The 15,219-nt window shown below is 38.4% G+C and overlaps 1 protein-coding gene across 2 annotated transcripts in view; it reads left to right on the top strand.

Annotated features, from left to right (window-relative positions):
- The window catches only part of LOC126458620 (ATP-binding cassette sub-family C member 4-like), a 312,931-nt gene that overhangs the window by 258,526 nt on the left and 39,186 nt on the right, over positions 1-15,219 (top strand). For both annotated transcript variants that reach the window (XM_050095787.1, XM_050095786.1), the window contains exons 18-19: positions 4,697-4,820; positions 11,468-11,638. In XM_050095787.1, coding sequence (XP_049951744.1) covers positions 4,697-4,820; positions 11,468-11,638 — 295 coding nt within the window. The remainder of the gene's footprint in view (positions 1-4,696; positions 4,821-11,467; positions 11,639-15,219) is intronic.

The following is a 15,219-nucleotide window of genomic DNA, read 5'->3' as shown; positions in this document are numbered from 1 at the left end:
GAAGGACGGCCAGACCATTGTTCATCTTCAAATGATTCATGGCCATTTTTAAATCTGGTGAACCAGGCAAAAGCATTTGACTGGCTCATACAATTATCTCCAAAAGCTGTTTTTAATAGTTCGTAAGTCTCAGAAGCTGATTTCTTGGTTTTAAAACAAAATTTCACACAAACTCGTTGCTCTGTTTTTATGTCCATTTTCACGCAGACAGAATCCAGCAACAAGCTCTAACAGACCTGCACTTGACCAGCTGTCACAACAAACTGAATAAAGGAAATGCAGTTTCCTGTCAGAGAGCATTGAAGGACAAGGCAATGACTTGCTCCGCACCTCTGTGTACCTGCCCACCAAACCAGTAAGCAGTAACGCATCCATTCTTAAAACTTTCCAATCACACCTTGCATATTTTATGTTAAGTTTTGCCGATAGTGATACTGAAGCAGATGAAATTATAGGCTGCAAGATGCTTGTTCTATATAAAATAGATGATAGCTAGATAATGATTGAGATGCTCTGGAGCAGGAAAGATTGGGGAATGTGTATTCACTTCCTCAAAACTGAAGTTGCTTGTTCGTTTTTGCTGTTTCTGACAGCTTTTTCCAAATATTCATTCACATTTTACTGAAAATGACCCTGTTCTGTATGTCTGCCTTAACTCTACTCATAAGCCAATATTTGCCTCTTGTCCTACTTGGTGTTTTAATTGATGTGCAAACTCCAACTACCATGAACTGAATAATCGAGGAATCAGACCATTTACATTTCACATCAATGTTCCACTTTATATCACACTGCCATGACCAGTATGAAATGTTTTTCACAAAGATAGCTCCCAATTTTGCATCAGCCACCTCTTTGTTTTCCAGATTGATCTGCAGGCATGTTTTCTGCCATGATAATGGCATGTTCTGCTATATGCCTCTACTACAGACTGTATTTAGTCAGTTGACTAAATGTCGTCCATGAACAGATATAGGTTAGATGTGGAATGAATATTTCAGAATGTAGAAGAGTGGGTACTGTTGCAAAATTCCTTAATATATTAAAATTTTGTGCCACACAGATAGGCCCCGCTCAAAGCTGGATTACTTCATTTTTCCACAGACACTGCTTTTGTGGTCACAGCTATGAAGCGTGACACATGACCTGAATTCATAGCTTCAATTGAACCTGTGAAGGTGAGTTATGAGTAACATTTGAATTACATCGACCATAACAACAATTTCCTTGAAACACAGGAGTCCATGTGTGGGTTCTGGTCTTGCACACAGTTTTATTCTGTAAAAGCACTTTGTTATTTCAAGTGTTCAGTGAAAGTCATTCATTGCCATTCATGTACATAGAAGAAGGAAATTCTAATCACTTTTGACCCCAATCTCATCAGCGTATTGTTATTAACTATGAAGTTTTGTTGCTGGTACCAAATTATTGCCGGCCGGGGTGACCGGGCGGTTCTAGGTGCTACAGTCTTGAACCGCGCGACTGCTATGGTCGCAGGTTCGAATCCTGCCTCGGGCATGGATGTGTGTGATGTCCTTAGGTTAGTTAGGTTTAAGTAGTTCTAAGTTCTAGGGGTCTGATGACCTCAGAAGTTAAGTCCCATAGTGCTCAGAGCCATTTGAACCATTTTGAACCAAATTATCTACACAGGGTGTTACAAAAGGTACAGCCAATCTTTCAGGAAACATTCCTCACACACAAAGAAAGAAAATATGTTATGTGGACATGTGTCCAGAAACGCTTACTTTCCATGTTAGAGCTCATTTTATTACTTCTCTTCAAATCACATCAATCATGGAATGGAAACACACAGCAACAGAACATACCAGCGTGACTTCAAACACTTTGTTACAGGAAATGTTCAAAATGTCCTCCGTCAGCGAGGATACATGCATCCACCCTCCGTCGCATGGAATCCCTGATGCGCTGATGCAGCCCTGGAAAATGGCGTATTGTATCACAGTCGTCCACAAAACGAGCATGAAGAGTCTCTACATTTGGTACCGGGGTTGCGTAGACATGAGCTTTCAAATGCCCCCATAAATGAAAGTCAAGAGGGTTGAGGTCAGGAGAGCGTGGAGGCCACGGAATTGGTCCGCCTCTACTAATCCATCGGTCACCGAATCTGTTGTTGAGAAGCGTACGAACACTTCGACTGAAATGTGCAGGTGCTCCATCGTGCATGAACCACATGTTGTGTCGTACTTGTAAAGGCACATGTTCTAGCAGCACAGGTAGAGTATCCCGTATGAAATCATGATAACATGCTCCATTGAGCATAGGTGGAAGAACATGGGGCCCAATCAAGACATCACCAACAAAGCCTGCCCAAACGTTCACAGAACATCTGTGTTGATGACGTGATTGCACAATTGCATGCGGATTCTCGTCAGCCCACACATTGATTGTGAAAATTTACAATTTGATCATGTTGGAATGAAGCCTCATCCATAAAGAGAACATTTGATTGAAATGAGGATTGACACATTGTCGGATGAACCATTCACAGAAGTGTACCCGTGGAGGCGAATCAGCTGCTGATAGTGCCTGCACACGCTGTACATGGTACGGAAACAACTGGTCCTCCCGTAGCACTCTCCATACAGTGATGTGGTCAACGTTACCTTGTACAGCAGCAACTTCTCTGACACTGACATTAGGGTTATCGTCAACTGTACGAAGAATTGCCTCGTCCATTGCAGGTGTCCTCGTCGTTCTAGGTCTTACCCAGTCGCGAGTCATAGACTGGAATGTTCCGTGCTCCCTAAGATGCCAATCAATTGCTTCGAACGTCTTCCTGTCGGGACACCTTCATTCTGGAAATCTGTCTCGATACAAACGTACCGCGCCACGGCTATTGCCCTGTGCTAATCCATACATCAAATGGGCATCTGCCAACTCCGCATTTGTAAACATTGCACTGACTGCAAAACCACGTTCGTGATGAACACTAACCTGTTGATGCTACGTACTGATGTGTTTGATGCTAGTACTGTAGAGCAATGAGTCACATGTCAATACAAGCACCGAAGTCAACATTACCTTCCTTCAATTGGGCCAACTGGCGGTGAATCAAGGAAGTACAGTACATACTGACGAAACTAAAATGAGCTCTAGCATGGAAATTAAGCGTTTCCGGACACATGTCTACATAACATCTTTTCTTTATTTGTGTGTGTGGAATGTTTCCTGAAAGTTTGTCCGTACCTTTTTGTAACACCCTGTATAATGTAATTGAATAGAATACATGTTTGAGGAGTATCATATGCTGTTGTCATACTTAGAATATGGCAAGTATGGGGTGACAAAAGTCATTGGATACTTCCTAATACCATGTCAGACCTCCTTTTGCCTGGTGTAGTGCAGCAACTTCACATGGCGTGGACTCAACAAGTCATCAGAAGTCCTCAGCAGAAATACTAAACCATGCTGCATCTGCAGCCATCCATAACTGCGAAATTGTGGACAGACTGATGTCTCAATTATGTCCCATAAATGTTTGATGGAATTCATTTTGTGTGCTCTGAGTGCCCAAATCATTAGCTGAAATTGTTCAGAATGTTCTTCAAACCAGCGAACAATTGTGGCCCAAAGACATAGTGCATTGTCACCCATAGCAATTTCATCATTGTTTAGGCCACACAATTACAGAGCCACCAACAGCTTGCGGTAACATGCCTGACGCAGCTTGTAAACCGAGATTGTATTCAACCGAGTTTATAACTAACTGTATGAACTACGAAAATGTATTGCCCCCTTTCCTAGATGTAAAACGTTTTGTGTTCCCTGAGAGATACGTAAAAACTGCTTCTAGCAGTGTTTCAATAAAACTTTGCCTCGTTAACAACTTAGGTCCATGGCTTTGTGGAGTCTTGGACCACACACAAACTCTATCAGCAGCTCTTACCAACTGAACTCATCTGCCCAGGCCACAGTTTTCCAGTCATCTAGGGTCCAACCAATATGCTCAAAGCCCATGAGAGGCACTGCAGGCATTGCTGTGCTCTTAGCAGAGGTACTTGTGGCAGCTGTCTGCTACTATAGCCCATTAACACCAAATGTCACTGCAGTGTCTTAACAAAATCCTTTTTCATATGTTCCACATTGATTTCTGTGGTTATTTCATGCAGTGTTGCCTGTCTGTTAGTAGTGACAACTCTACGTGAACAGAGCTGCTCTCGGTTATTAACTGAAGGCCATTGGCCACTGCATTTTCCGTGGTGAGAGGTAATGCCTGAAATCTGGTATTCTTGGCACACTCTTGACACTACGGATCTCAGAATACTGAGTCCCCTAATGATTTCCAAAATGGAATGTCCCACGCATCTCACTCCAACTATCATTTCGTATTCAAAGTCTGTTAATTGCCATCATGCAACCACAATCACGTTGGAAACCTTTTCACATAAATCACCTGAGTACAAACGACAGCTCCACCAGTGCACTGCCCTTTTATACCTAGTGTACATGATCCTATCACATCTTTATACGTGCATGTCACTATCGCCTGACGGTTAGTCCACAATCTCAAAATTACTTAATTCTTTTAGTGTGGCTGTTAGGTGTATTTCTATAATTTACAAGTACTTACAGGTTCTTCAACTGATTTTACTTGTTCAAACTTTTATTGTTCACTAGATGTTGTGTGATTTTGCTTTTGAAAATTGTTCTAAAGATTCTGTATTTTTTTCCATAGGACTTGCACACTTCATCTTGGTACATGAGTATTGCAGGCAAGACTGCATTTGGATTTGTTCTTGATGTGCTTAGTGCAATTTTTGTGTCACTTGTGATTCTCAGCTTCCTGACAGTTAACACAGGTAGGTCTTAGTTATCACTCTTTCTTTTGATACCAGGAACTAGCACAAAAGCACTTCTCTGTACTGCAGCTTTTGTTACAAATTCAATTCTGTTACAAATGATGGGGTCATCTTGAATGAAGGTCATCCAGTGGTTTATATCATGTTTTAAGTTTTAATGTAAAGTGGGCACTGTATTTTTCAAAACTTTATTGTTCAATGTATAGTTTTCAGACCATACAATTAGTTTTTGAGGAAAAATTTTATTCAAAGAGTTATATAAACCATAAGCACTTCAGATTTCAACCCAACTAATTATTATTTGTTCTAGGATCTACATATATTATGAGAAAGCCCTCATTCTCCACTTTCAAACAAAGTTTTACTTTTTCTGAAATCTTTATTTCAAAACCTATTCCTGTTAAAAATTATCATGTTCCAGAACATTCAAATCTTAAAGTGTTAACCAGTCGAAACTCCACTGATATAATTATGTAGCCATCTGATTCCAAAACGGTATGGTTTTCCCAGAGTAGCATGTTAATTCAGTAAAATATTTCAGTTAGCAAATTTGATTTTCCAGAAAATATTTGAAAGTCTTTGCAATCCCAGTACACTTTAACTTCTACTGCATAAAAAATAATTATTATTTTGTCATTTTTAGATTATACAGCTTACAGTTAAACAAATTACTTCATTTTCTTATGTGTATATATATTGTAACTCTTCAGGCTTTCCCAGCGAGATTTTGACATGTGGAATAATAGGGTCTACTGCCGGATGTTTGTTTTGCTCTGGCACAATATTTCGGCCACGTAACTCTTTGCCTTCTTCAGGTGCTACCTGAGACCACCTTGGTCTGACAGGTTATTTTTCTTCTTCTCTTCCCAAAATATCTTCATAAATTCACTGCGTTGCTTCTTGTGTTCCTCTGTCCACTGCTTTCTAGTGTTTTTTTATTTTGTTTTTATTTTTTAGCTTTCGCCACAAATGTGTGATTTGTAACTAAGATACCAAGGACTTTTTGTTCTCTGATAGTATCTTCTGTGGCATCTTTTTCTCATAAGTCCTGCTTAACTTCTTCTAACCTAATATCTGAAATTATTACATTAGTAGTTGTTAATGTAGTGTCATCCATTCTGTAGCTGTGACCATGGAACTTCAAGTGTCTTCTCTGTATTGCAACAGTGAATGTATCTAGTGCTGTGTATAGGTTCATAATTTTTCATCTAATCTATATGCCATTAATATTAGTGGGACCGTAAAGTTTTCTCGGCATTTTTCATCAGGCAGTCTGTACCAACTCTTGAAGTTCGTTCCTTTTGATCTAGCTCTGTTTGGTTTGAAATTAATTTTGTTTTGTGTTAAGCAGTGATCTGAATCAACCGCTCTCTTCCATACTCTGACATTTTGAATTTAATGTGTATTCTTTGTACAAATCGCCACATGACAAGCTGGAATTCTCCTAATAATAGATTAGGTGACCACCAGGTTTTCTTTTTGTGTAGGGGTCTCATAAGCTTTGCAGACATAAGATGCAGCACAAATAATGTACAGAAGATTATTACATGTTCTCCATTCATATTTGTCTGCCAATGCACTGGATGAAATCCTAGTAATGACCTGAATTTCTTCTCCATGCCATCCCGTGCATTAAAATCCCTTAATGAGATTTTCACACAGTGTTTGGGGATCTTGCTTGTAGTTTCATCTAGTGATTCCCAAACATTTTCTACTTTCTGAGGTTCTTTCTTGTTATCACCCTCTTTTATTGATCTATGGAATGGATAATTAATCTAATCTAATCTAAGTAGGAGCATGAGCATTTATTAAGGAAAATGCTTTGGTGATTGACTTCCCTGTAGCAACTAAATTCTACTATTTGGGGATGTAAAGTTGGCAACTGAATCTAAAATCATTTCCATTACTGCAAAGGCAGTCCCAGGTATTGATAACTTGCCTTTGATTGTTATGGTTGGGTACATTTAAATATCCTGAAGTCTACTGATTCAAAATGATTTTCATCTTGGAAATGTGTTTCATGGATTGCTAGGATTTGAATGGCGAATTTTCCTGGAGTGTTGGTCAGCTGTTTAAGTCTGTTAGTTTTCAGCAGGGTGCTGATATTAATAGTGCCTAAAAAGTCCTTTATCTTGGAGTGAAGAGATTTTGAGAAACTCTGATTCTTCTCCACATGATGTTCCCAATCTCACAGAATCTTCTGATGATCAGGAACAACTGGACATGTGTCTGGGACCTGGGGTAGTTGTGTTTGTAGCATTTGTTCCATTATACCAATTTTACAAGTATAAGGGGGAGGGGGGAGGGGACAGGATCACAAAATTACAACTTGATTCTTGAGATCAGGATGTGCCTCTATATGTTTTTTGGCTAAGTTTTGTTTGGTATTTGAGAGCCTTTCCACCACTTGGGTGTGCCATGTAGGAGTATCACCTCTCTCACTGCTATGACAGGGTAAAAAGTTCATATAGTGTTTTTTATATTATTGGAGATTAGTTACTGTGTTTTACACAGTTTCATAAAAAACAGTTCTACGTAACATATATAAATAGGCATTGTGTACAAAGCATCATTAAATCAGCAGTTATCATTCAAAGGGTGCAATTACTATAGAAGTCCCTGATTAGCAGTTGATCAATAAAATATCTATGTCAGTCGACCACTTGTTTAACTATAGATGATCACTTGATATATTTCATTAAGCTACTTAGAGGCTAAGTGGGTTGCCCACCTGTGTTATTAGATTTGTACAGATCAGTACAGTTTATGAGGTAGTTGAAGATTTGCAGAGAGAAATAACGTTTTTATATCAATTAAATGGCATATCGTTGGTGTGTTCTATAATATAATCTTTAGTTTCAATAAAATATTGGAAAATTATTTTACAAGATGTCGATGTGCTTCATTAAAAACCTGCTCATGCTGGTCACTCCAGATTAAGTATGTGGTCATGAGATAACAGAAAAAATACATAATTGATCTGACTGCATTATAGTACAGTACTTTCTCAACCTCAGATTCTTTTTCAATGGATAATAAATGCACACAAGGATCAGCTGCAGCACTAAAACCAATTGAATCACCCTTTCTAAAATTTTGAATTGTTCTTCTTATGTAAGCAAGTTGATGTATTCACATTTTCCTTCTTGCACAGTCTCATTCAACTTCCGCTCCCACAAAAACTTTATGAACTGCTTTCCTAAACTTTGATCAGATAAGCTCACCATCTACAAATACTGGTAACATAACAACTTTGCCATTGTGCCATGGAATAAAAACAGGTCAGCGTCATTCATTTCAAAATTAAACTCCAAAAGAAAAATTATTTGTGTCAATCACCAGCCCTTCAAGTATTTCCATGTAGGTTTCTCCTTCAAGGTCACTTGGCAAGAAGGTCTCATTGTATGAGAGTTGATGCCATAAATCTTGTTTGAAGCCTCTTGCACAAAAGCTGTGCTTTGTACCAAGTGTTTGATTTTTGTGTCAGACAAGACAGTAAAAGTCCAATATGAGTCAATAACTTGCTGGCTGCAGGTTTCAGGAATGATCTTCAAAATTCTGTTCTCCTTGTGAGGCTCTAGTTCCTCTGTAATCAACTTTCTCCCAGTGTTTCAAGTTGGAACTGGAAACTGCATCCTTGAAGCTGTTAGGAACATGATACTGGATGAAATCAACTTTAAAAATGGATTACAGTTGAAAGTGCTTGTAATCCACTTTTAAACTACTTTTAGCAAGACCTCTGTTTCTCCACGAGAAATGTTCTCAAAAATTACTGAAATCAACTTTGTACCCCGCTGGTGTATGAATGGCAGAATGATCTCATAGCCCTGTTGATTGGATTACGTTAGTTTCATGTTCCATGGATCATTTGCATGATAAATCACAATGATGTGGAACATGTCATTTTACATTCTCATCACAAGTTAATTTGTAAACGTGGCTACATGCTGAACATTTTCCTCTATTCATTTATTTTTGGGTTCCCTACCTCAAACAGTAAAAACAAAATCATTATAGAATCACTATGTTGTCCACCTGTCCATCAGTCTCTCTTTCTGTCTGACTGTTAAAAATCTTTTTTCTCAGGAAAGAAAATGTAAATTTAAAAAAATGTCAAGTCAATGCAGTTAGAATACATGGCCATTTATATCACATATGTTGATACAAACTCACTTTTCAAAACCTGTAAGGTACTTCCCATTGATCCAGGATCACAAGTCTGAAAATTGTTAATTTGCAATTATATCACACAAAAAAATTGGTTTTGTGATTTGTTATCCAACTGTCTGTCTGTCCATTTGTTAAGATTGTTTTTTCTCAAGAAAAAAAAGGCAGTGATGTTCTTTGAAGCACATGCTCTGAAATTAAAGAAATTCTTTTTGGTAGCTAGTATGTACAGAATGATTTCAAGATGTCCCTCACACCACTTGCCATTATCTCCTTTGTTGACAATGACATTTCTCATACCGGTGACTTGCCATTCTTTATTATTGCTGAGTGATATGTGATCTGCAGTTATGGACCATCCCTGTTGAAAAGTCAAGTGACGCGGTGCACCATCAGTCATATTTTCAACTGACTGTACTCGAGCCATTTCATGGAAGTCTCTCATGATGTTTTCTCAACATGACACATTTTGTCCAATTAGATGATAATTCCAGAGTCAGATTTATCTTTGACACTTTATTATTCCTCCATGTCTTGCTTTTTCTTCAAGCACTCCCAAGCTAAATTACCTTTTTCTTCTACTTATGTACATTTCCATATGTAGAACAAGAGGTTGTGACATCATTGAACTTCGTCAAGTAAATATTTGCCATTTCGTGTAATGGTGTAGATATGTGGGTGGCATACTACTATGGCACCAAGGACAATTACTGTGAGTTTGTCAGAAATGTGAATAGAGTCCACAAAAGCATCGAGTTCACTGTACAGCATAGTGAGAAGGGCATCAGCTTCCAGTCCATCCTAAGCAGACTTCATAATGTCACCTTGCTGCATGAAGCCTTTGATAAAGAATTTCATGACATCCTTCATATTTCCCAGGTCAATTGATATGACAGAAATTCAGTGACCAGTATTATACTCCACTAAAAATACAGGTTTGGTGTTGGATAGGGACTGGGAGAGGGTGATACAGTATGGAGGGAAGATGAGTAGGAGAAAGGATACATAGGCTGCCATGGGATTCTGTATTATGGTAAAATTTTAGAAATATTTTGTAAACATCTCAGGGCAAAAAGTATAAAGTAGAAGACTGGTTTTCTTTATCCCTGGCAAACTGGACAAAAGAGGGAGACAATGAGAGAAGACGCTTTGTCAAAAATATCATGACACAGGGGTTTATTGTATCCAGTGTGACAATTGCCTTAAGTGTTACATGGGGTAGACTGGCCATGGGTTCAATGTGAGGTTCAGAGAGCATGAAAATTTTAGAAGTTCAGGGTCTGTCTTGGATGCCCACTTTCAAAGTATGGACACACTGTGGTCATTATGCCTAAAAATAAAGAACTTTACATAGGAAAGAAAAGGAGCACATACTTAATGTCTTAGAAGAGGTGGAGATATGCGTGGCATGTAATTGTATCCACAACTCGTGCTGAATAACCAGATCGACCTACAGCATGGGGGCATTTTATTGAATTTTGACTGTCTTGCAAGAGCCTAGTGGTTCCTTTAACCTGGTTTATTACAGTTTGTTTATCTCCCTTGTTTACCTTTACGCATTTTTTGGTTTTGCAACTTCTTTTCCTTCCTGTGTATTTGATTGTGCCACCACTTTGTGTCTAATGTAGTCTGCTCTTGCATCTGGGTCTGTCCTCTAGACATTACATACATGGTATCTGCTTGCTGTGTCATCGTCATTTTGTCAAAACTGATGTAATGAAGCCACAACTTCCGTAGTATGTTTAGAGTTAGGGGATGACATTTTGGTTTGTCCCATCCCATGTCATGGTGGCACTCTTTGGGCTAGTGACTCACGCACCTTACACTTTGCTTCACCGCCTCACTCCACGCATTCTGTGCGGCCAATGGTTGCTTTGGTTCACCCGTATGGCTCTGTGCTGTGCTGACTTGCTAGTAAGCCTTCTGGTTCTTACCTCAAGTTCAGCGTCTCACTTTTGCTCTTTGGTTATAGGCAGACCCTTGTTATATGGCATAGGATGTTTTCCACTGCCCAACTTTATATTCATTGACTATCTAATCTACAAACATTACAGTTTTAACTATGAAGATTGGCCATTCTATAGTCTCTGCCATGTTGTTTACCATGTTTTAATTTTTAAAAGTACACTTGTGTTTTTATCTATTCTCATAATTAGGTATTACTTTGATGTATATGCACTCAGTCACTATCACTGTTTATTTCTTGTTGTTTAGATATGCGTCTGATGCTGTGGCTATAAGCCAGGATACTGGTAGTGCCTTAATAAAATTAGTTCAAGATACAGCTGTTTGTGGAGTTCTTGCTATAAAATGTTAAAATTGTTTATTCATGAGCTTAAATGTGAACTGGATATTATCTCTACTGCATGAATATTTGGATTTGTTACTGCTATCATTTGTGTCTTATGATATCTACTATGTATCTCAATGTAAAAAATGTTAGTGTTGCTTTTAATAATAAGATTGTATATTCTTTGCAGGTGCTTTGAGTGGTTATGTTGGACTTGCTATTGCCCATTCACTTATTCTTACTGGAATGGTCCAGTATGGCATTAGACAGATGACAGAAGTTGTTAGTCAAATGACATCTGTTGAAAGAGTTCTTCAATATAACAACATAGAAAAGGAACCTTCATTTGAGTCAGAACCAGGTATTAGATAAAAACCACTAAATTCACATTGGCTAGTGTTTGTACTGATGAGGACTTTAATTCAGAGTCCACACGTCTATGGCACGCGGGTGATAAGTGTCAACACCTCACAAAGTGCCACATGATGTGACCCTGCACATTTAAAATCAGTTTTTGTCAGAAATTCTTAGGGAAAAAACTATACAGAAAGTAATAAAATGATAACAGCAAGACATTCTGAAAATGTATAAATCATTACTCTCTATACTGTAAGATAACTATCCTACTCTGTAATGGCAGCATGCCGTAGCTAATACTGACAGGGTTCAGAATTCCTGAACCACTAGTTCTAACAATAGCCTACAGCTTTTAACGTCCATAAATTTATTGTTCATAGTTAATGGTTAACTAATACACTGCTTTGTAATAATATGTTGGCTTATACAAACATTCCCCATAAACAATTCCACTTTATGTCACTCATGTTAATGACTGAACTATGGAATAACAACAATATGGATAGCTACTCACCGTGTAGGGAAAGTATCGAGTCACAGACAGGCACAATGAAAAAGATGGTTAAAATATTAACTTTTGGTCAACAAAGTTGTTCTTCTGGAATAGAAAACACACACACTCACACAATCACAACTCACATATATATGGCCTCTGTCTTGGGACATGGGCTCCAGCAACCAGAGGCAGTGGCCCTGTATGTGTGAGTTGTGCTTCTGAATGTGTGTGTGTTTTCTATTTTAGAAGATGGACTTTGTCTGAAAAACTGGCTCCTGCACAAAGGTGAAGTGTATCTCCATATGCTTTGCATATTCATGGAACTCACAATTACTGGTCAGATATATTAAGCTTGGATCACACACTTGAGGAATGTGTACATCTTTCAACTACACCATTTCACTGAATAGATGCATAAACAATATGACACCTTCTACAGCTTCACTGGCAACTACAAACTTAGTTTTAATTTTTGTAAGGACACAAAAACTTTCCATATGCTTGTGTAACTTACTTGCTCCACTACTCTGCCTGAGTAGAAGTTTGTTTACGGGGCAGCAAGTTGGTTCACTGGCATAACCAGTATCAAAAACATCTTCCAGTTCTCTTTACAATACAGCAGCTCTGTACTTAAATGCAAGTTATAATGTAACTTTGATGTGTTCTAAGATACCTTTAACCATTGAACAGTAATATTTTTTTTGCTTTTTCCAGAAATTGTGATCCATACTTTATAGCACAATAAATGTCCTGACATGTTGCAACTGCTAGGTACATCCTATATTGCACGGCTTCACGGTAGCAAGCTTTAGTTGACATATCTCACCAGTACAAAATTTTTTGAGTGTGGATTAGTAAAAAATAGAGAACCATTAAGATGTCAGCTTTAATGCATCCAGTGTTCTACAAGTAACCCCCCACTTGAGTACAACACAAAGAATCCTCATACAGGCCTGTGGAACTATTACAGAAATCCTGATGTGGGATATTGTTCAACTCACATGTTACAAGGGCATGAATGTCAATTATCTTATCAAAGTCCGCAGCTCGTGGTCTTGCGGTAGCATTCTCGCTTCTTGCGCACGGGATCCCAGGTTTGATTCCCGGCGGGATCAGGGATTTTCTCTACCTCGTGATGACTGGGTGTTGTGTGTCTTTCATCATCATTTCATCATTATTGACTCGCAAGTCACCGAAGTGGCGTCAACTAAAGAGGACTTGCAATACAGCGGCCGAACTTCCCCACATGGGGCCTCCCGGCCAACAATGCCATACGATCATTTCATTTCATCTTATCAAAGTGCTGACTCTTTGTGTGAATTTCTGCACTTTGTCGTTTTGTGGTATGTTTGTACTTATGGAAACAACAGTTAAATGCCATTTAATGTTTTATCAATACAGTATCAGACATGCGTGGTTGGCCATATTTTCATGAAGTGTGAGAGTTGTAGGCAATGTTGATGATAACTCAACATTATAGAAATGCATAAGATGAGACAGTTGCTGAAGAAAGACAGTAAATTGAAAAATTCTATGGTGACAAAAATGGGGGAGCCTGGTGAATCATAATGCAAACTATTTTAGGCTGTTATAAAATCTTTGGCATCATAAGTGGCGAGCTAATTAAGAAAGAAGTGCACAAAACTACAAAACTGATCTTCCTAAATGAACCAATCCAACGCGAAAGCAAGGAAATTGAAAATTCTGCAGTTAACATCAAGATTTTATTTCGTGTTTTGGAATGCAAGACTGCCAAAGAGATTTGAGATAAGCTACACAACATTTACAATGCTCACTCAGCCAAAAACATTGATTTGCTTAGCCACAGATTTCATAATAGTATATGAAAAGTGTCCAGTGGTATACAAGGCCATCTAGACAAATTTGATGAAATACAAACTCAGCCTTATTTGTTAGACAAGCCAACTGATGATGGTGACCTTTGTGCATTATTCTTGCAAATTTTGCCCAAAGAGTTCAATTATATTTATATTACATGGCGCAATTTACATGCTGGAGAGAAAACATGGAATAAGTTACAAAAACAGTGTTTAAATTATGAACTGAGAATAACAGATCATGATGTTGAAGATACTGGTACAGCAATGATGTCAAAAATGAAGGTTAATAAACAGCAACAATCAAACTTCAACCAAAGGAGATATAACAAAAATGTCTGATTACAAAAGGATTGAACATAGAAAACACTTTTGCGGCAAAGTAGGTCACTTGTCAAAAAGATGTAAAAAAGGTTTGGTTTGTTCTAAATGTAAGAAAAAGGGCCATCAATAAAATGAGTGTTGAGAAGGAAGATTGAATGATGACATGCAATAATTTTTCTGTAAATGTAAATGAACTGGACTATGGCAAGTGGTGCATTCACTGTGATGTGACACCTCATCTAATAAACAAACACATTGGTACTAAGATTTGGAACATTAAACATACAAACATTGACTGGAAAGGTGGAGGAGATGGTAGACATGATGGAAAGAAGGAAGTTAGACCTATTAGGGTTAGCTGAAACTAGATGGAAAGGAGAAGGAAGGAGAGAACTGAGGAAAGGCTACCGACTGTACTGGAGTGGAAATGAGGAGGGAAGGAGAAATGGAGTCAGAATAGTAGTAAGAGATGGATTAAAAGAGAGAGTAAAGAGATAATTGATAGGATGATGAAGACCAAAATATCACTCAAGGGGACGACCATAGAGGTAATACAAGTGTATGTGTCGCCGGGGGGTTGCACTTCTGAGGAGAAGCAAGAGTTTCAAGAGGAAATGCAGAAGCAGATGAGAAGGAAGAATATGATAGTAGTGGGAGATTTAAACACACATGTTGGAAGAGAAAGACAAGGCTGCAAAAGTATGCTTCGACCAGAGGGTTGGGGCTGCGAAATGAGGAAGGTGGAAGACTATTGGAGTTCTGTCAAAGGAATGGCTTGCTGGTTGGGAACTCTTGGTTCAGGAAAAAAGAGAGCCACAAGATTACCTGGTACAGTCAAGACTTAAAGAAAGCATCCCAAACGATGAACCAAAAATGGTAGAAGAGGAATGGGGTAGAGTTAAGGAAACATTAGTAAGTGCCGCGGAA

Source organism: Schistocerca serialis, chromosome 2, assembly GCF_023864345.2.
Source record: "Schistocerca serialis cubense isolate TAMUIC-IGC-003099 chromosome 2, iqSchSeri2.2, whole genome shotgun sequence".
In the NCBI taxonomy this organism is placed as follows: domain Eukaryota; kingdom Metazoa; phylum Arthropoda; class Insecta; order Orthoptera; family Acrididae; genus Schistocerca; species Schistocerca serialis.
Note: the sequence above shows the minus strand (reverse complement) of the source record. Positions and strands in the feature narration are given on the sequence as shown.